General features: G+C 38.9%; 3 protein-coding genes across 3 annotated transcripts; all 3 read left to right on the top strand.

Annotated features, from left to right (window-relative positions):
* The first annotated feature begins 1,073 nt into the window (after positions 1-1,073).
* On the top strand, positions 1,074-7,333 carry LOC102238098 (cytochrome P450 2J2-like). The gene is made up of 9 exons (XM_005795569.2): positions 1,074-1,300; positions 1,965-2,127; positions 2,226-2,375; positions 3,206-3,366; positions 3,585-3,761; positions 3,841-3,979; positions 4,102-4,289; positions 4,863-5,004; positions 6,816-7,333. Exons 1-9 carry the CDS (start codon positions 1,100-1,102, stop codon positions 6,989-6,991), a joined length of 1,497 nt encoding a protein of 498 aa, XP_005795626.1. The 5' UTR covers positions 1,074-1,099; the 3' UTR covers positions 6,992-7,333.
* A 1,443-nt stretch (positions 7,334-8,776) lies between these two features.
* On the top strand, positions 8,777-14,397 carry LOC102238367 (cytochrome P450 2J2-like). The gene is made up of 9 exons (XM_014470784.2): positions 8,777-9,042; positions 9,804-9,966; positions 10,088-10,237; positions 10,373-10,533; positions 10,825-11,001; positions 11,856-11,994; positions 12,115-12,302; positions 12,799-12,940; positions 13,392-14,397. Exons 1-9 carry the CDS (start codon positions 8,842-8,844, stop codon positions 13,565-13,567), a joined length of 1,497 nt encoding a protein of 498 aa, XP_014326270.1. The 5' UTR covers positions 8,777-8,841; the 3' UTR covers positions 13,568-14,397.
* A 1,148-nt stretch (positions 14,398-15,545) lies between these two features.
* LOC102216815 (cytochrome P450 2J2-like) lies at positions 15,546-21,769 on the top strand. Its single transcript, XM_005795572.3, has 9 exons — positions 15,546-15,793; positions 17,303-17,465; positions 17,594-17,743; positions 17,973-18,133; positions 18,330-18,506; positions 19,223-19,361; positions 19,471-19,658; positions 20,057-20,198; positions 20,809-21,769. Exons 1-9 carry the CDS (start codon positions 15,593-15,595, stop codon positions 20,982-20,984), a joined length of 1,497 nt encoding a protein of 498 aa, XP_005795629.1. The 5' UTR covers positions 15,546-15,592; the 3' UTR covers positions 20,985-21,769.
* The last annotated feature ends 607 nt before the right edge of the window (positions 21,770-22,376 follow it).

The raw sequence follows: 22,376 nt of genomic DNA, 5'->3' as shown, positions 1-22,376 counted from the left end.
ACACATCAGCCCATCACTTTTCTGCACCAATTTCCAGAAAAGTCAACTTGGCTGTAAAATGACAAGAGTCTAATCCGTTGGATCAGGTTGCTGGTCTGTTGTCTATTCCTAAATAACAACAACAACAACAAAAACAACAACCCAACACAATCAAACAGTCTCACATAGGCTCCTTAATGTGGTCCAACACGTACAGCAGGGGTGTCAAACTCCAGTCCTCAAGGGCCGGTGTCCTGCAGTTTTTAGATGTGCCACAGGTACAAAACACTGGAATGAAATGACTTAATTGCCTCCTCCTTGTGTAGATCAGTTCTCCAGAGCCTTGCTAATGACCTAATTATTCCATTCAGGTGTGGTGCAGCAGAGGCACATCTAAAAGTTGCAGGACAGCGGCCCTCGAGGACTGGAGTTTGACACCCCTGACGTACAGGATCTTAAAAACAGGCAACAAGACTCTATTAAACTGTGTCACTGTTTTTAAATTGTTTATATTGTTTTACACTTGTGCATATGTATTAATTAGTTTTATTTTGTAACCAGTTGCTGTGTATTGCAGACTTCTGCCCAGGTCTCTCTTGAAAATGAGATCCAGATCTCAATGGGATTTACCTGGTTAAATAAAGGAAATAAATAAAACAGAAAGCCATGGAGAATATCTAAACCCCACACAGAAAAACCAACAAAGCCTCGGTTCAGACAAGAAAACTTCTTGATTTTAGGTGATTTTCCTTGTGTGACCCAATGAAAAGAGACATATTATCGGAATATTGTTTAAAAAAATTGCTTTTCAGATGCCCTGAAAGGCCCCATTATGGCAAAAACTGCACATCCAGAAGAAATCTTAGTTTACCAAAAATTAAATAACAAAAATATGAACAGCAGAAATGTATTCTCTTTGTGCGCTTTCTGTAAAAGATTTGCTGAAGTCCTAGTAGTAGGACTTCATCCTGTAGTGATCTCTTGGACTAAAGCCGACCCAAAATGCACCTGTCACTTATAAAAGTGCAGAAATGCTTTTATTTTGAAAGCTATACACACTCTGTAGTATACTCTCATAACCCGCCTGACTGACCTTTAGTTGTAGTAGAACAGTCAAGCGATGGAGGCAGTACAGCACGTTCTGGGTTTAGACTGGCTCGACACCAGGGCTATTTTAATTTTTCTTTTTGTTTTTCTGCTGCTGAGCGACGTTTTGAAGAACTGGAAACCAAAAAACTTTCCTCCTGGACCGCTGGCTCTTCCATTTATTGGAGATCTTCACCGCATCAAACCTGCAAGACTTCACCTGCAGTTCTCAGAGGTGGATCACAGACTGCTGGCATAGGCAGAAGAGACATTACAAACATTTTTGTTTTTCTACTTAAATTTTATTGGAATAATGAAACTCATAATGTGGAACTACAGAAGTTTGGCTTATTACTATGTAGCAATATAGTAATACTATATGGACTAAAATTGGCATTTAAATATACATTTTTTAAAAATATAAACACTGAAGAAAATTCAGAGAAAATGCTAATGAAACATGGACCATCATCTGCAGATTGACTTGATGATATTGATATAATATTATTAAAATGCCAAATGCTTTGGAGAAAAAAATTAAAACTCAGCATAGATAAGAGAAAAATATTGGTTGCAGCTGTCTTTTGACACAAACTGATTCGAAACCTTTATGGTTGCTCTATCATTTCTGTGTCACTCCTTTTATAGCTTATTGATAAATGATACATGATAAGTCATGCGATGACTTATCATGAGCTGTTTTTGTAGAAATGTATTTACTTGAAATCCTTTTTGTAGGTAGTTGTACTCTGACATTTGAACTTAAGGGGCAGGTCCATTCTCTGTGGATTTGTTTACTCTGCGCTATTCAGCTGCCATCATGTTTGTAGGAAGAAGTCATTATTCAAGCGGGCCTGAAAAACACTGCAGCGAAATCCTCATTAGTTCTCTTTCTTCAGCTTGCAGAGAAGTATGGAAACATTTTCAGCCTTCACATCTTTGGGGGCAGAGCTGTGATCATTAATGGCTACAAACATGTGAAAGAGGCGCTGGTCCAAAAGGGAGAAGACTTCATGGATCGCCCCTCCATTCCACTGTTTTCTGAGTTTTTTGAGAATAAAGGTATATTTATATATTTACACTTGCATCGTGGATATAGTTCTTGAATATCTGACAACCCAAACTTAAACATTGACGCTTTTTTTTCCTTTTTCCATTAGGTCTTGTGATGTCTAATGGTAATCCGTGGAAAGTACAGAGGAGGTTCGCTCTTCATACGTTGAGAAACTTTGGTCTGGGAAAGAAGACAATGGAGCGATACATCCAGCAGGAGTGCCAGTACCTCACTGAGGCTATCTCAGAACAGCAAGGTATCCACAAAGATTTATTTTCACACTTAAATTGTGTCCATACCATTTTTATGTTAGACCAGGTATCTTGGTAAGCCTGTGCAAACTGTGTGTATAGTTTCCTGTACTTGGAAGATATGAATGCCACCTGGTGTGGCCCTCTGCTGCTGCAGACCCTCTGCTGCTGCAGGCCCTCTGCTGCTGCAGGCCCTCTGCTGCTGCAGACCCTCTGCTGCTGCAGGCCCTCTGCTGCTGCAGGCCCTCTGCTGCTGCAGGCCCTCTGCTGCTGCAGGCCCTCTGCTGCTGCAGGCCCTCTGCTGCTGCAGGCCCTCTGCTACATCCTGTTATGGATGCAGAGAGACACTGAGAGATGATTGTGCTCGAAATCAGACAGCGGTTTCTGAAATACCCCGGCCCATTTCCCCAACAACAGCAATCGTGCCACTTCCAAGTCACTTGACACCCTTTTCTTGACCATTACGATGCTTGAGTTAAACTTCATCAAGTCATCTTTACCGCAACTACAAGCCTAAATGGACTGAACTGTAGTGATTTGAAATGTGTGTGAAACCCTTTGCTACTTTAGCTTTTCATCACTATCTGAATTTTTTTCACCTTCTGTTGATCTTGTGAACTTAAACTGATGAACCTTTCTTGCTCCCCTGATGCTTGAGATTTTTACAGTATTCATAAAACTCTGTAAAAGTATTATTGATTTCTATTAGGTCTACTGTGAGATCTCCTGAAGAAGCTGTCGCACGTGACTGTTTTCTTAATTTACCAAGCTTTTTCTACCTTTTCAGATATTCATTGTTTTAACAAAAGAACTTCATTCTTTTCATTCTCCACAGGTAAGGCGTTTAATGGCCAGGCACTGATCAACAACGCCGTGTCCAACATCATCTGCTGCTTGGTCTTTGGGAGTCGATTTGAGTACAACGACAAGCATTACCAGACTATCCTTAAGTACTTCAACGATATAATCCTCTTACAGGGAGGTTTGTCAGTTCAGGTACACCTTCTCTCTAAAACACATTGCGTTTTATAGCAAAATTGTCCGCATGCAATTCTTGAGTATTTTATACTGCAGCAGTAGACAGTGAAGGTTCTTTGAATGTATCCAATCAACTTAAGAAACACTGGAGGATCTATTATGTTTTTATTTATACACCTGAGGTTACATTGAAATTATTTTAAAACTATTTCCACTACATTCATCTTTCTCTTCAGATTTTCAACTCAATGCCCGGGTTGATGAGGTGGATCCCTGGACCACATAAAAAAATATTCACGCTCTTACAGAAGCTGCTTGACTTTGTAGACATTCGGATCAAGGAACACAGAGAGAACCTCGACCCGTCATCTCCAAGAGACTACATCGACGCCTTCCTCATAGAGATGGGAGAGGTGAGTCTTCTGTTCGCTCTCAAATATCCTCCGCACATGGTAAACAGATTATTGCAGCTGCCTCTGGTGTCTTTGGTAGAAAGAGGACAAAGATTCTGGTTTTGATCTCTTCAACTTGAGTGCTTGCACTCTGGACCTGTTCGGTGCTGGAACTGAAACTACAACCACCACGTTACACTGGGGGCTGCTGTACATGATCTACTACCCTAAGATTCAAGGTTAAATATTATCTATAATTACCTTTAAATTTACATGGTTTGTACTTTCTCACTCACAAGGAAAAGCATTTCTCTGTCTCTGTGCAAAAACTCATATTTTATCCTGTTTTCTGTGTCTTCAGAGCGCGTCCAGGCTGAGATAGACGCCGTGATCGGTCCATCCAGGCAACCCGCGGTGACCGACAGAGAGAACATGCCCTACACTGACGCCGTCATCCACGAGATACAGAGGATGGGGAACATTGTCCCACTGAATCTAGCACGACTTGCAAACAAAGACACCACTTTGGATAAATACTTCATCCCAAAGGTACAGTTTAAAAAAGTTACAGATAAAAAGTTACTGACATCTATTCGCCTGGAAAGGGTTGAAAAGCCATTTGTAAGATTTGTGGATCTCAATGAACCACAATGAGAATCATATCTACGCATAGGAGGTAACTTAAAGCAGAGGTGAGCCCACCCAGGAGAGGCTGCTTCACAGAGCGAGGTAGTAACTAGTTACTTTTACTCAATTACATTTACTTGAGTAACTTTTCTGAATAAAAGGTACTTTCAGAAGTATTTTTTAACTGTGCTGTGCTTTTTCCTTTTACTTGAATAATTTATTTTTATGAAGTATCACAAATTTTACTTGAGTAACATTTCTGTATTCTCTACCCACTATGAGTAACTTCACTACATGAAGAAAAAACACGTTTTAACTAAAAACCAAACCAAAAAAATTTACATAAGTTTTTTAATTAAAAGAAACTGAATAAATTTACTTTTGCCTAATTTTATTTTTTGGTACTAATATGAATTATTGTTATTTTCATCCTTAAAATACAATAATTTACACTTTTTGATTCATCTGATGATATCATATATTTCTAATTCTCAGGGAACCATGATTTTGCCTACACTTCACTCTGTCCTCCATGATGAGTCGGTGTGGGAGACGCCACACACCTTCAACCCTCAGCACTTCCTGGACCAGGACGGTAAATTTAGGAAGAGAGACGCCTTCATGCCTTTTTCTACAGGTGAGTCGTTTGTTTTGGTTCTTCAAAGTTGAGCTCTCTTCTACTTCCTGTAAAGTCTTCGAAACACACAAACTGACAGACCAAAAAAATAATTACTGGTTCTTGTAATCAGTTTAATTTCATAGATGAACAATTGAGAAACTTTGTGGTCAATTTTTGTTCTGTTTTGTTGCTCTGTGCGCGGTCCAGCATGGTTGCACTGACCCTGTGTGCGCTTTTATGAGTTTTTTAAAAATGTTTATTTAATGTATTGTTTTGGAAATTGATGGTTTGATGGGACAACATCCCCGCTACCACACTGTCCGACTGTGACATTTTCTGCGTAGCCTTATTAGATGAAGTTGGTTCTCATTCACCAATTCAAAACGGTGTAAATTGAATTGGTAGACAACTATTCATCCCAAAACATTTTTGTACAAAACAATAATAACTTTATCAGTAACAGTAAAGGATCAAAATGACAAACACGCACCAATGTCTCGCTCTCTGCTGAAGCAGTCTAAAGGAACAATTGGCACCTCAGTTTCCTTTTAAAGCTTCTCACAGTTTTTGTTCTTCCTCTGACTTTTTTTAAGCTCCTCACTGATGCTGAAGAAAGTTAATTTAAGGCTTCCTCCCTCAGTAACAACTTACGTGTTGTGAGTTCACTGAGCAGAAAAAGCCATTTATTGTACCTTCTCTTCAGGTTTCCCATCAGTCACCACACTGAGCTGATCCAGCTAAAATTCATCTGAAACAGGAAACCATCTGTTTAGCATCTCCAGGTTTATTTTTATTTGTTTCTAAATGGTAAACAGTCTAAATGTCAGCTGAGGCCTTCCTGTGTTGAGGTTAGACATTCTGCTTCTGCATGCATCACTTGTTTCTGAGTTCTCCAACTTCTTTCCACAGGTCAAAACAGGCTAAATTGTGAATCTAAATAGCCCTTAAGGTTGAGAGTGAGTCTGTGTACAGGTAATTGTCTTGTTTATAACTGTGTGAAGACCTACTAAAGACGGGCACCACACAGTCAGAGACGTCGACGCTTGGTTTTACACAACGTAGCCGCCATTATTGCGGTTTCCTATTTGTAACTCCTTCTCTTCAGTGTCCATGTATTGATTCAGTTTTATGATAAATGTTTCAAAATATATTTTAAAGTTCTAGTAAGACAGCTGGAAAACCCTCCTGAAAATGGTTCAGTTGGAGGGGAGTATCATAGCATGATCTCAGTAAGAACCAGAGAATCCTAAGTAGCTACGTAAAGCAAATAGAAAGCTCTGATAAATAGCGAGTGTGTGCAGGACCTTTATTTACATTATGCCAAAGTAAATAGAAGGAATGAAGCTCAGCAAGAAAAGATTAAACACCAGATTGTGTTTTGAAAGCGAACATCTGGACGGACTTAAGATTTCGCAAGTTCATCGGGACGCGAAAACTAAACTAAATGAGTCACGTCAGATGATCGGCATTAATTAGTTACTTTGGTAGCAAAACAAATATACGCTGTAGATACACTGATCTATTATCTGCACACTCAACAAAAAGTCTAACAATTAGTCAATGATCACCAAGCCAACGTTGCTCCTTCTGTTATGGATAACAACCAAAAATTGAGTAATTTTCATAGGACCTTGAGTTTGAGCTTTACCCACTGCTGATCCTACAAGCACTCATATTTTAGCCACAAAATCCCCCATTTAGCAGTAGGGGGTGCAATTCAGAACCTCCCGGCATGCAACTTCACCTGATGACCTCTCACCCTATTTTGCAATGTTCTGCTTTTTCACAGTGTGACAATAAACCTTGTCTCCTGCATTGTTGATTTCCAGGTAAGCGTGTGTGTCTGGGGGAGCAGCTGGCCAGGATGGAGTTATTCCTCTTCTTCACCTCCCTCCTCCAGAGGTTTAAGTTCTCAGCTCCACCTGGAGAGCAGCCCAGCTTGGAGTTCAAACTGGGAGCGACTCGCACTCCCAAGCCTTACCGCCTCAGCGCCACACCTCGCTGAGCCTCGCTGAGCCTCGCTGAGCTGAGCTGAGCTGAGCTGAGCTGAGCTGAGCTGAGCACAGCCTCTCTTTTCTTGTATTACATTGGTCAAAGAAACAACTCTGTCAGCTGTCAATCCTCTGAACATTAAATTTAAGCAGTGCGGTGTCTCTTTGTTATCAAAAAAAAAAACAGTGTTATATCTCTTTATGTAAAATCAGCTTAACAATTATAATTTGTCCTGAAAATTTGTTGATTGAAAGACATCACAGTTTCATGGCTTTACAAATAAATGGTGTTGCAGTGTGTTGTATTCACCTGAATATTTTTTAGATTAATCAGCAATAAAAAGGCCTCAAACATGTCATGTCATTCATTTCATCTATGCTGGGGCAATAAATGCAACACGTTCCTTTCACTCACAAATCTAGCGAGGTGACTATTGCTTCTAAAGTTTCAGTAGAAATAAAACAAATGTTGCATTTTTATTTCTTAAAAAGGACAGTGCATTTAAACGAACTTGGTTTGCACTCTACAAGTACCTGAGCATTTTGCCCTGTAGCCAGAAACCTTTAGTGAGTTATGCTTTGATGATTTCTTTTGTAACCTGAATCTCTAAATCCAGCATCACTCTGATTTTTAGTGCTAAATCTTTGGCTCATATCCCAACATTACGCATCAATCCATACTCTCATTTTAAAATTTATAAATCACATTTCATTCTTGCTCATATTTGGTCTGTGCAGAAAGATACGTTTTTCTCAGTTGCGTATTGTAAAAATAAACGGAAACAAAGAACACTTCCTCCCCTTTCCTCTGTTTTCTAAGAAGAGGCACAGCCGGGGGCTGGAGAGCAGGGTGGGTGGGACGGGTCGCTCAGGGCGTTTGAGTCCAAACAACAAGCAGCCGATTTAAAAGCAGCCATAAAAAGCTCAGCGACAGCCAACCAGTGAATCTAATTGATCGAAATAGCTTGAAATTGACATGAAAGATGCTTTATAAAAAGCTTAAGCTTCAACAGAGATGGAGGTGGTGGCGGGCAAACTGGGTGATAAGTGACTATAAGGAAGTTGTATAACAGTTTCCCTCCCAGGAGTCTCACGCAACAGGAAAATCATGTGGGAGCTGGCCCTGTTCCAGCTGGTTGCAGAGGGGAAAACTATGCAGCAGGCCATTTTGTATGAAGATACAGCAGAGCCTGGACGATTTAAACAAAGCACTTTTTGACTAAGATTTCTCTGCGGCTGTGTGGAGAATGTGTGCTTGAAGCGATCAGTAAGAAGGCAAAACAGACTGAAGACAAGGTGTACAGGAGAATATTTAGCAGCATAAAAAGAGAACGTCATTTTTTTTCTCTTAAATTCTTTACTTCAGTCTTTCATAGCACATGTATTAATCAAGTGAGAGGAAGACCACGAGTCACAGTATTAGCAAAAATTCATCTCTACTTTGTTTATGGGTGAGCTTTAACGTTCCACTCTTCCTAGTATGTCCATTACTTTGACTTTAAAAAGCAAATTATTTGACTCAACATTTTCCCATCCGTATCTACATGGCTATTTTTTTTATTTACCTGAACACAAATACAGTTAATATAAAATGTAGCAGAGCACCAAGAACGTAGAACTTCAGATTACAGATCAAAGCAGAAACTTAGAGGGTTGTGAAACTGTTTTATTACAGCTTTTATGTTCACAACCTTTACCTTATTTACAGAGTATGGTGTGTTTACTCAACAGTTACTCACAGTGCATAACAAGTCTTATCACTGATAAACAGAATGGTTAAATATAAACATTCAGAGATTCTTTTGTTTCATTCATAGCTCACCTCACAGAGCTGCACCTGTGTTAGCAGAGCACAGGTTGAACAATGGACACTTTATACAGTCTCCTTGGCTTTGAGTGGCTGGACACCAGGAGTGTCTTGATATATTTTTGTGTGTTTCTGCTGCTGAGCAATATCTTAAAGAACAGAAAACCAAAAAACTTTCCTCCAGGACCACAGGCTCTGCCATTTATTGGAGATCTTCATCGCATCAACCCTGCCAGACTTCACCTGCAGTTCACAGAGGTACAGTTAGAGTTCCTACATGGGCAGAAATGTGATGTTCTTCCTCTTTTGTCCTTTGTTTCTTTTTTTTTTAACTTTCCTTATCGAGCCCTTAATGAACTCAACCATGGTGATATGTAAAGTGTTCAAACCTTCTTTAAAAAATGTATATTTCATCACATTAAATTTATTGTACCATCAAACAATTTTTCTAATCAAATAAAGATAACCTGAGTAAACTGTTTACACTATCCTTGGATGGTTGGTGGTACTGGTGACTTACAGCAGTCTCTGACCACTGAGGGCTGGTGAGGACTGGTGTATGAGGTTGAACAATTGCATGTATTTATAGTCGGATTCACCATCATACATGACTTGCGCTATAGAACCAACTTCGTCCGACTCTGGAGTTTCCCATGAAGAGAGACAACGCTCCTTCAAAGTTAGGAATCAGTCTCTGCCTCAACTATTTTGGTGTTTTGCTCACTGTTGTTGACCGGACAGAGAGGGAGATGGATCTACAGATTGGGGCAGCACTGAAGTAGTGTGGCTGCTTCCTGTGCTGCAAAATGAGGTGGCGAGTGCAGCAGGATAGATGGATGTCTGGGTTTCCCTACTGGTCTTATTACCCATGATGACCCGGCCTTGCATAAATGGAAGACAATGGATGGACAAGTTCAAATAGTCCTGAATTTTGGACAAACAGTAAAACATGTTCCTCAGGTAGTAACTGTGTCTCAATGTCATTTTGTTGAAAACCGAAATCTGTTGTCTGTGTTCAGTTTGCAGAAAAATATGGCAACATTTTCAGTCTCCATGTCTTTGGAAGAAGGACGGTGATCGTTAACGGGTACAAACATGTGAAAGAGGCACTTGTTGAAAAAGGAGAGGACTTCATGGATCGTCCCTCCATTCCATTGATTTCTGAGCTTTTCAAGAACCAAGGCATGGCGTCTCTTTACATTCCTGTTGAAAATCTTTCTAAGTCACTCTTTCATGTTAAGCAATATCATTTGTATCTGACTCCACAAACCTCAATGTTGACACAGTTTCCTATTTCTGAAAGGCATTGTGATGTCTAATGGTAATCCATGGAAAGTACAGAGGAGGTTCGCTCTTCATACGCTGAGGAACTTTGGTCTGGGGAAGAAGACCATGGAGCGATACATCCAGCAGGAGTGCCAGTATCTCACTGAGGCGTTTGCTGATCAGCAAGGTACAAATTAAGCAAACAACCAAATAAACAAACATTCAATTATTGTCATTGCTGCAGTTTTTCATCTTCTTTTTTATTTTTTAGGTTTATTATTCCTCGCTTTTATTTAGCTTGCAATCTGTTATTATTTCATAGGCAAGGCGTTTAATGCCCAGGCACTGATCAACTACGCCGTGTCCAACATCATCTGCTGCTTGGTCTTCGGGAGTCGATACGAATACAACGACAAGCAGTACCAGACTATCCTTCTTGACTTTAATGAGATTGTGAGCTTACAAGGAAGTTTTTTCATACAGGTCAGCCTTCTCTCCTAAAATTTCTTTTTACAAGCATTGATGATGAAAGTCTTTTATATGAGCTGTAGCCTAAGAGCAACAGAGGATTCTAAAAGTGTGACTTTGTCTACGATGGCCCGTCATTCTCAGTGCTGTGGAAAAAACATACAGTCTATTTAAAATGAGTACAAGTGTCATCAAAACACATTTAAAAATGCTATTCCTATTAATTGCTATTAATTTATACCCATATTATATTAGCATCAAAACAATTTCTAACATTAAAAACGATGCATCTTCTTTGCTTTTCAGATGTACAACACAATCCCCTCAGTAATGAAATGGCTGCCAGGACCTCATCAACAAATCTTCAGTCTCATGAAGAAGATAACTAAGTTTATAGAAATTCGGATCAAAGAACACAGAGAGAACCTTGACCCGGCATCTCCAAGAGACTACATCGACTCCTTCCTCATAGAGATGGGAGAGGTGAGTCTTGGGTTCCTTTATTCATTACGTGAGATGTTCAATGTCTTGAGTATGTTTTACCTTCGATTAGCCAAGACCTTCTTGAATTGTTTGATCAGAAGTTCCCATCGGTTCCTGAAAGCCTCTCAAATGTTATTTTATTCATTTTCCATTTGTTATCTACAGACCAGAACAGATCCTCTTATAGGGATGAACCACATCTACATTTACAGAAAAATAGCTTAACACACACAAAATGATGCCTTTGAACATAATTTTTAGAGTTCTTTATTGCCTTACAAAATTATTATGCCCCTTTAGGTATTTCACATTTTGTCATCTTACAATCACAGACCTTCACGAACTTTATTGGCTTTTATGAGATTGACAAACCCATGACAGAGCACAATTGCAAAGTAGCAGGGGAAAGATGAATGGACTTAAATTTATATTAAATGTCTTCTTGTTTATCACAGAGAAAGTTGTGCTTGAATTTATATGTCATTCTTTGAGTCAATAGCTTGTGGAAACACTTGTTCCCCAACTACAACTTGAAGTCTTGTGAAATTTCTTTACCAGCTTTACACATGTAAGAAAAATTTGGCCTGAGTTTTCTTTACAAAACAGCCTAAATTCAGTCAGATTTGATAAAGAGTGTCTGACAACATCAGTTTTCACATCTTACTAGAGGGCCATATTCTTCATTTGGTGACACACATGCTTCTGTACAGAGACATTAAAGCCTGCAAAAGTATAAAACTTAAAACAACATTACAAAATCTGGCTAAGTAAGACATGGGAGGTGATTTAAAATGCTGGAGCAGCACTTTAAATATAGTAAACATTTAAACACCTCTCTCTGGTGTCTTTGGTAGAAAGAGGACAAAGATTCTGGTTTTGATCTCGTCAACTTGAGTTCTTGCACTCTGGATCTGTTTATTGCTGGAAGTGAAACTACAACCACCACGTTGCACTGGGGGCTGCTGTACATGATCTACTACCCTGAGATTCAAGGTTCGTATAAGACAAATATCTTAAACAAATCTGTTGCTGTTGTATGCATCTCCTCAAATCTTTGTATTATGTGTTTATTGGGAGAGATCATGATAGAAAAGCTTGTTTTAATGTCTTCAGAGCGGGTCCAGGCTGAGATAGACGCCGTGATCGGTCCATCCAGACAACCCGCGGTGACCGACAGAGAGAACATGCCCTACACTGACGCCGTCATCCACGAGATACAGAGGAAGGGAAACATCATCCCACTGAATGTGGCCCGCACGACAACTAAAGACACCACCCTGGATAAATACTCTATTCCAAAGGTGTGTAACCCACATTATTTAACTTAGAGCATAGATTTGGTATTAAAATTATATATCAGATGTAAGAAACATAACATTTCTACCAAACAACACCAAGGAGATTTGTGAGGGTGTCTATATCTCTGTGAAATGGGTAATTGTTGAGATCCAAAAGTTGTGGGTTAAGGTCCAATTTCCTCCTGCCAAATGTTAATGTGAAGGTGCTAAACCCCAATTTTCCTTCATTTTGCCTGTCAGTCTATGAATCTGTTTGTGAAACCCATGAGGTAAACATGATCCACTGAGGAACATTAACTGGCCGCCATGACTAGAAAAGAGTTCTTTAAATTTAGTCCGTTTGCCTCTTGCATTACGGATGTAACTAAGAAATATGGCAAATGACAGTGAACCAAACAAGCTTATTGTTTAGAAGGGAACGTCATCATGAGTTATACTCTGTAGGAAGCTAATTAGAACCCTGTAAATAGCAGTAAAACAATGTTTTTCTTTTTTTAAGGGAACCTTGGTCATGGCGACGCTTCACTCTGTCCTCCATGATGAGTCCATGTGGGAGACTCCACACTCCTTCAACCCTCAGCACTTCCTGGACCAGGACGGTAAATTTAGGAAGAGAGAAGCCTTCATGCCTTTTTCTGCAGGTAAGTCTTTCTCTGTCTAAGGAAACCTTTATAAAACGATAAACAGCTTAAATTCCTGTCGGATTCAAGACAAGACTACAAAATTCAACAACGACTTTCAGTCATCGGTAAAATTAAGACTTTGCTTATGTCTTGGCAACAAACATGTATTGGAAGTACAATCTGGACTGATGAGTTCCTACGATCAGCAGTCACTATAAGGCAATGTTCCGGTGGCATGTCAGGAAAAAACCCTTTTCTGTCCTACCATCACAAACATAAATGTACAGAGTTTATGTTTAGCATTTCCCTACTATTAAGCACAAAAGAGGGTTTTGGCATTTAAAGTGTAAACATGATTGCATATTCTTAATCCAATTATAGAGTTTCTCTCCAGCCTCTGGAGGAACCAAACAGAGTTACATCACATCATCAGATTACAGTGGAAAAATGAGGTGTTGTGTATTCTCAGGTAAACGTGTGTGTCTCGGGGAGCAGCTGGCCAGGATGGAGCTGTTCCTCTTCTTCACCTCCCTCCTCCAGAGGTTTAAGTTCTCACCTCCTCCAGGAGAGAAGCCCAGTCTGGAGTTCAAACTGGGAGGAACTCATTGTCCCAAACCTTACCGCCTCTGTGTCACACAACGTTAAACCAACAGAAGTGTTGACAGAACCTCCTGCATCCATTACACTGTCTCTGAAATCAAAGATCTCAGTGGCAGCTGTGTCTTAAAACCTATTTCTATTGCAGCTATTAAGATATCAAAACTTTAATCTGCTGCTTTTGTGAAAGTTAGACTATAAGTCCATAAAACTGAATGATTGTTGATACTTTTCGAATAAATTGTGTAGCAATATGTTTGTGTAAATTGTTGAAATTGACAGTGTGAACTAAATGTCCATATTTTTATTGTAAAAGGTATTTAAGCTTTCTGTGGAACCTCATGTGTTGCTTGAATTTGTTCAACAAATGACAAAATGACAAACCTGCTGGTGGGGAGTTGATCAAAATGAAACCTTCCTTTGAAAACTATTTCTGGATGACAAGCCTAATTAGAAAACACACAGACAAGATAACTAAATATGTAAAATGGAAATGAACAGATACAAAGCATCTTTTTGGTCAATATTTACATTGGAGCATGATAGTGGCCTTTACTGCATTCATAGACGTTTAGATAAAGTTGTTAAATCTGTGGTGAATATGTGACTGTTTCGCATAATATGACAGCTGCTGACTGAGAACAGGAATGACTTTTATTTAAAGAATCCATTCTGCTAACTTCTAAGATATGTCATTGTCAGTGTTAGGGATGCCTCATATTATGTAATCATGCATCTTACCTGTTTAAATCAGTTTCTGTTGGCTGTGATTCATGTCTGCTCAGAGATTTAATGTTTTTAAAGTAATGTCCACTTCCTTAAAAAGAAGCATGTTATGCATTTACATAAGATATAATAAATTACACAAATGACCAACAGCTCTCAGGATTGTTTTTAATGTCTTATTAATGTATGATTCATAGAACTAAGGCAAAAGGGAGTCCAACCCAGTACATTCATGGGGAGATCAGTTCCCCATGAATGTACTGGGGAACTACTGTACTACCCCAGTACTACAGTGAGATATCAGGATGTCCTGATATTTAGGAGATCAGTCTCCCCATGAATGATCTCTTGGCGGTCTCCTCCCTCACTACAAAAGGAGCATAATGGGTTGGTCAGCACACCCACCTCCAATCGCTGTAGTTCCATACACGCCGTGACTCTATATCCCCCCACTGTTAGATCATCTGATTCAGTAAAACAATCCAGGTCCACATTAATATCTCATCAGCTCCAACAGCAGTGGCATCCATTAAAACCTGAATCTACCCAATGAATCTGCCTCTCCGTCCCTGTTGGTTGACAGGCACTAGCAAAGTGTACCTAATAAAGTGGCCTGTAAGCATAGATGAGAGCTGAAGCTTGCAGAAAAATGGTAATCAAAACCAAATTCACAAACTCAGTTACCTGTGGAGAGAAAATATGCTGGAATAAAATGTGACATCTTCTCTTCATCTAGCAAAATGCATCAGACTCAAGTAAGAAAGTTAAAACATTCAAGAACAGACAAGATTTAAATCCACATGACAAATACACAAAGCATATCACTCTTATATGGCAAACCACAGGTTTATTCATAAATTAGAATTGAAACAAAAAAATTAAAAATAAACCATAGTATTCTAGGTGATGTACTGGGTTTGGTTTGCTCTGACCATTGTTTTAGTAATTAATTAATTACCTTTTTCAAGTTAAAAAATTCTCTCTTTCCAGAGCAAAAGTATTTAACAAATATATTTGCACATGGAAATTTTATCTGTTTTTTTCCTGTTGATTTTTTTCTGTCTGGTTATGGAAGTTTCAACTAATTATAAAAAAAAAAAAAAAAAAACTTAGGATAAGATTAATTTTGTTGTTGTTGTGATAACAGTATGGTAGGTTTATGACATGTTTTGAACCGTTACACCCTACATTTACAGATTTCCCCCCCAACATAAATACAAGGCCGCTGAGGATTAAGGCCTCCGCGAGTGATGCTTTTATTTTGAAAACCAGGTAGGTTCGGGCTCAACATTACACAGCTCATCTGACAGACCTGCACCTGTGTTATCGCAGCACGGTGTCGGAGTAATGGAGGCGCTAAACAGTCTTTTCGGCTTGGAATGGTTGGACACGCGGAGCATTTTAATATTTTCCTGCGTGTTTTTGCTGCTGAGCGATATTTTAAGGAACCGAAAACCGAAAAACTTTCCTCCTGGACCGCGGGCTCTTCCTTTTATCGGAAATCTTCATCACATCAGACCTGCTAGACTTCACCTGCAGTTCACAGAGGTGTGAGTTCTTACATAGACAGACATATAGTACTATTATGATGCTTATTGTTTAATTTTATAGCCAGAGCATGCTTTAATTCGACCCAAATTTCGCGTCAGGCCAAAAATTATAAGTTTGATGGTCAGGTTGTAGTGCGTTTTTTATAAACCACATAAGGTCTAGTGTGAACCATAAATAGGCTTGCATACATCACAGAAAAAAATTTAACTATAATTCATGATGTAAAGTTGTGTTAATCTACTTATTGTAGTAGAAATAAAGGAATAGGTAGTTTACGATACAGAGGAAAGTAAGTTCTAGAAGTTAATTAGACTGTAAAGCACTAAGTAATGCGCTTTATAGTAATTCATACTTGCTAAGTAGATTTCCCACAACAGCACGTAATGTGATCCAAATGTCTTTTTTAACCTAATGCATAATCAACACAAAATAAAGGACCAAAATACAATAATTCATGTGGCTCAGACAAAGATAAATAAAAAAAAAAACTGTGGCTGCTGCAGTTAATTATTGTACAGGAGTGTTAGGTTGTTTTGATAAAACTATCTGTGGATGTCAGGAGATGTTTTGAACTGACAGGAGGACATAAAATGTAAGAACAATTTTAAAACAACTAATTTTGTGAGAGAACTTTATGCTCACAAACAACACCCATGTTTGCCTCAGTGGTCTGGCTTGTAGCTACAGTTTGTTGTTGCCCTGGCCTGAACTTTTTAGTATTCGCATCCCTCAGGTTCAGGTTTGTTGTCCTGTGAAGTCAATATTTCAGTTGTGTAATAGTCACTGGGCAAACAGAGAGAGTGCTTTTGGTGGGAGAACAGATGTCTCCCGCTCTTCGTATGTTTGATTTCTGCATCGCTGTTAGGGGTGCACTGATGTATGGGCCAGCCGATTTATCGGTGCCAATTTCCTTAATTTTGGGAGATCGGTGATCGGCTGATTTTTACATATGAAGCTGATCTTATCCACCGATCTTATCTTGCTTTGCAAAGGTCTAAGATTCAACCACTGTCCTCTTTTGTTCTTTGGTGAGAAAGGTTTAACTGACAGACCGGCCCACCAAGTTATGTCTGCACGTTTACAATTAACAGTAGTGACCCCACTGCTGCCAACTCAAAAACTCCTTTGAGTTGGCGACGTCTAAGGCCCGCGGACGTTGCGGGTTTGACTCCCGGTCCCGACGACCTCTGCCTCATGTCCTCCTTCAAAAAATGGCGCCGGCTCAGCTGGCTGCCTGCAGACACAGCTCCTGTCGTGTGCTGTAACTGCGAAATAATTTCCCTGCTGGGATGAATAAAGTAAAAATTATTATTATTATTATTATTATATTGAGCAACATTTCAGAAAAAATCTAATTGGTATCAGCCAAAATTGGAATCGGCACGTTAAGGTTTTTAAAAAATCGGTGATCAGCGATCGGCCAGAAAACTGCAGTCGGTGCACCTCTAATTGCCGGGTCTTTTTCAGTAAAGTAGCAATGCTCATGCCATCATTTTTGTTGTTCAGTTTGCAGAAAAATATGGAAATATTTTCAGTCTCCATCTGTTTGGGGAAAAAGCTGTGATCGTTAACGGGTACAAACACGTGAAAGAGGCACTTGTTGAAAAAGGAGAGGACTTCATGGATCGCCCCACCATTCCACTGTTTTCTCAGATTTTCAAGAACAAAGGTGTAGTTTATTAAATTTGTAATTCATTTTGTCTAAAGATTTGTCAAAATGTTGAGTTGGTGAAGATGTAATTCCACTGACCTGAATGCTAATGCAAGTTTCTATTATTTTACTTATTTATAAAAAAGGCATTGTGATGTCTAATGGTAATCCATGGAAAGTACAGAGGAGGTTTGCTCTTCATACACTGAGGAACTTTGGTCTGGGGAAGAAGACCATGGAGCGATACATCCAGCAGGAGTGCCAGTATCTCACTGAAGTTTTTGCTGATCAACAAGGTACAAAAAAATAATAATTCTCAGATAATATGCTGTCCTTTACTCTTGCTATAGCGTTTGCTTTTATTTTTGTATATCTGCTACTGTTATTCAGATTTCAGATTTATTCGTATCCCAAATTGGGCTGTTATTTCAATATTACAAGCTATACATCTTTTTTTCCCCCCATGTTCCTAATGCTTTTTTTTATTTGACTCTGTTTTGTCTGCAATCTGTTTTTATTTGAAAGGAAAGCCTTTCTCTGCCCAGGCGCTGATCAACAACGCCGTGTCCAACATCATCTGCTGTTTGGTCTTCGGGAGTCGATACGAATACAATGACAAGCATTACCAGACTATCCTTGAGAACTTAAATGAGATTTTGCGCTTACAGGAAGGTTTGTGGGTGCAGGTAAGTCTCTTTGCACACATATTGCACACTAAGAATGCAGACAAAGTGTAGTTATAGTTTCAACTCCCCAAATCAAAATTTGTTCGACAGAAGATCCAAATGTAGCTGAAGATATACTTTACTGCATATTCAGCAAAACAATATTTGTCTAAAGGTTTTTCACCAAGGATGAGATTTTATCTTCTTTGATCCTCAGATATTCAACGTGATTCCCTTTGTGATGAAGTGGCTACCTGGACCCCAAAAGAGAATATTTGATCTTCTACAGAACATAGTTGACTTTGTAGAAATCCGTATCAAAGAACACAAAGAGGACTTTGATCCCTCATCACCGAGAGACTACATCGACTCCTTCCTGACAGAAATGGGAGACGTAAGTGTTGAATTCAGTAATAAATTACATATAATTATTTGACTATTTTGGACGTTTGTGTTTATAACCATATAGCCTATAGTCTCATGTCAGTCTTCATTATATTTTTGCTTCAGTTCTGTCCTAAAGAAAGGCAGAATAGTTCATTTTTCCATACATAATATGTTCGTCTGTTATTTATGTCATTTTGCTTGCACTAAGCCACACAGACAACACTTTATACATAAACAGCAAACATATTCAAATGGAAGATATTATGTAAAGTTGACCTTTTAGCTTCATATTATGTTATAAAGTTATTCCCTCATCAAAAACATATATGGAGTTTTGTTTTAATTCTTACATGCATGTTTGAGGAAACGTTGAATCTTCTGTGGCAGCTAAACTCTTGCTCCTACAAAACTCGCTCTCGGAGTTGCGGTCTCTCACAGAGCACGACATTGCATACAAAATTTTTTATAACAACTGAAGGTAACATGGTCATTTGAATTTACAGGAACCTTTTCATCCATATTTCTCATTTGTAGCAAGAATAAACCATCACAGTCAGGGACATTAAAGTCTGCAAAAGTACTTTTGAGTTTCTCTTAAAAACAACATTAGAAAGTCTGGCTAAGTCTTAAGAGATCAGAGGGAGATTAAAAAGCTTGAACAGCACAATGCATATAGTAGGTATGTAGACACATTGTCACTCCTGTCTCTCATATCTTTGGCAGAAAGAGGACAAAGATTCTGGTTTTGATATCTTAAATTTGTGCGCCTGCACTCTGGACCTGTTTTTTGCTGGGACAGAAACCACCACCACCACTTTGCACTGGGGGCTGCTGTACATGATCTACTATCCTGACATACAAGGTGTGTGAGGAACACTCAGCAGACTGAAATATAAATATAAAAACAGAGTAAGGCATTCATTTTCCCCATTGCTCAGACTCCAGAGTCAGTTGTGTTTTAATGTCTTCAGAGCGTGTCCAGGCTGAGATAGACGCCGTGATCGGTCCATCCAGACAACCCGCGGTGACCGACAGAGAGAACATGCCCTACACTGACGCCGTCATCCACGAGATACAGAGGAAGGGAAACATCGTCCCACTGAATGTGGCCCGCATGACAACCAAAGACACCACCCTGGATAAATACTCTATTCCAAAGGTACATTATTTACAGCGGACAGTATTTCAGTTAGGAGCAGTGATTGTGGGTTAACATTTTCTCAGCACAGCCTTTATTTCTGACAAACCCACACATTGAGGGACACAGAAATAAACTAAAGAAAAAAACAACTGATTACTTTAAACAGAATTATTCATTCATAATTTACTCACAATTATTTTTTAAATGTTTCTTTGCCATAAAAAAACCCCCAAGAAGAATTGAAAACTCACCTTACTATCTAATAATTCCCCTACAGGTTTATTATAAATGGGTGTAAACTATTTATCTTTATTCACTATTTATCTTGTTTTGCTCCCTGTACAGATAAAATTCTACCGACAAACTGAGCAGAAATAAATGTCTTACTGAGCCTCTTGTCTTTTTTCAATCTCCAGGGAACCTTGGTCATGGCAACGCTTCACTCTGTCCTCCATGATGAGTCCATGTGGGAGACTCCACACTCCTTCAACCCTCAGCACTTCCTGGACCAGGACGGTAAATTTAGGAAGAGAGACGCCTTCATGCCTTTTTCTGCAGGTCGGTTTCAGTCTGTTAAAATTCACTTTATTTCTACTTGAGTCTTCGTAAAACGATAATCAGCTTGACTGCATGATACGTATGTGTCCTTATTAAAAAAAAATGGAACCATTCCATCAGCGATCAATAAAAATAGCTCAAATTTTCTTTGAGTTAATAACTACTGAAAAGTTATAGGATAACTAGATTTTTCTTTGCTTGGTTTAAATATGAAGTGCCAGAAAAGAGATTGTGGTGTTGCAGACAGAAACTAATGAACCTGTAGCGTAACCAAGGTGTTTTTGGGACAATTTTGTTATGATTGTGCTCCTGTGTTTGCTTGCTTTCTGTTAAGTTGAAGATAAATAAAAGCCAACAAATTGCCACTGATGGCGCTCTTGCTATGTACAGGAGGTAAGGAGCTGACACTGATCAGTCCAGAATAAAGTGTGGCCGTGTGAATAACTCCAGTAACATGCTTAAATGGTTATTTTATTCAACCTGGCATATCATATACAATAGAGAAATAAGCATTATAGGCAAACAAAGCATTAAACCAAACTGGAGCAATCTTGACTGTCTTTAGTACATCACAGTTGTGTATCAATGGTGTTGTGTTGTGTATTCTCAGGTAAACGTGTGTGTCTCGGGGAGCAGCTGGCCAGGATGGAGCTGTTCCTCTTCTTCACCTCCCTCCTCCAGAGGTTTAAGTTCTCACCTCCTCCAGGAGAGAAGCCCAGTCTGGAGTACAAACTGGGAGCCACTCATTATCCCAAACCTTACCGCCTCTGTGTCGCACAACGTTAAACCAACAGAACCTCTTGGATCCATTACACTGTCTCTGAAATCAAAGATCTCAGTGGCAGCTGTGTCTTAAATCCTATTTCTATTACAGCTATTAAGATATCAAATTGTGTAGAAATAAAGTTGTCCAAATTGTTGATGCTAGAAATGAACGGTCTGACTTAAATGGCTATATTTTAATCTAAAACACATTTCATCCTGCTCTGGAATATTTTGCTTACATTTTGAACCTGTTGTTGGGAAGCAGATCAATAACCTGTTAAGTTCTGTTGGTTGTGATTCATGTCCATTTAATATTTTTTTACAGTGAAATGTTTTTGATGTAATGTTCACTTCCTTAAAAAGAAGCATAGAACGTATTTAAGCTAGAAGATATGAAAGACGACACAAAAGGCCAAAGGAACAGCTTTGAAATGATCACGTGATGAAATCATAACTTTCATGTTTTATCAGTATTCACAAATGTCTATAATCACTTGACTTCAATAATCTTCCAATTCTGGGATCAACAAAGTACATCTAGTCTTAAATGAAAAGCTTTGGTTTTACCTCTGTCTTTAAAATCAGCGTATCTCCTGATAAGCTTTGGAGAAAAGTTATTGTGAAAGCAGCTGGATATTTTCAGCTTCAGGGGTAATATAAAAGTTTTGGAGATAAGATAAAGCTGATCTACCACTGGGAGAAATGTCACTGATAAGTGCGAGTCAGTGGGGCAAAAGTAAAGCTGAATGCCAGGACAGGAATCAGTCAATAAAAGGTAAATAAAACAGATGCAGAACTGCTCACAACCCTTGAGCTTTTCCACATGTTGCCAACCAGGATTATATGATTACGACCATAAACTTTGGGGTACTTTTGTCATGGTTTTCGTGGAGGTGTTTTGTTTATTTCTTTCTTTTGGCTGTTGATTTTTTAATGTTTCAGTCATGGTTTCCACAATCAGTTAGTTCATTGCTTTGTTTTGGCTTTCTCAGTTCTTTCTTTTGTTCTGTGCTTTGTTCATTCCGTGTCCTGCTAAGGTTCTCCCCCGTTCTCTTTTCTCCTGGTTCTCGTCAAATTCTGTTCATGTTTCATTTTCTCAGCTTTTGTAAATCTTTTCTATAATAAGCAAATAAAAATAATTTTGATACGGCCCAAAATGAAAGTGAGTTTGGCGTTTCTAAATGAAGTTGATCTACATCATAAATACCCACAGCAGTTAGACACAATAATTCAACTGAAAGTTGACATTGCTCACCATGTTACGATCACTGGATCTCATTTCCCTGCGAAATTGTTAAAATACAATTAGATTTTTTCTTCTTCAGGATTTTCCTGTTAGTTCCGTCCAGTTTCCCATCATGCAGTGGGAATATTGCAAAACGTATTCCCACAGCATGATGCTGCAACTACTGG

Source organism: Xiphophorus maculatus, chromosome 9 (genome assembly GCF_002775205.1).
Source record: "Xiphophorus maculatus strain JP 163 A chromosome 9, X_maculatus-5.0-male, whole genome shotgun sequence".
Taxonomy (NCBI): Eukaryota; Metazoa; Chordata; class Actinopteri; order Cyprinodontiformes; family Poeciliidae; genus Xiphophorus; species Xiphophorus maculatus.
Note: the sequence above shows the minus strand (reverse complement) of the source record. Positions and strands in the feature narration are given on the sequence as shown.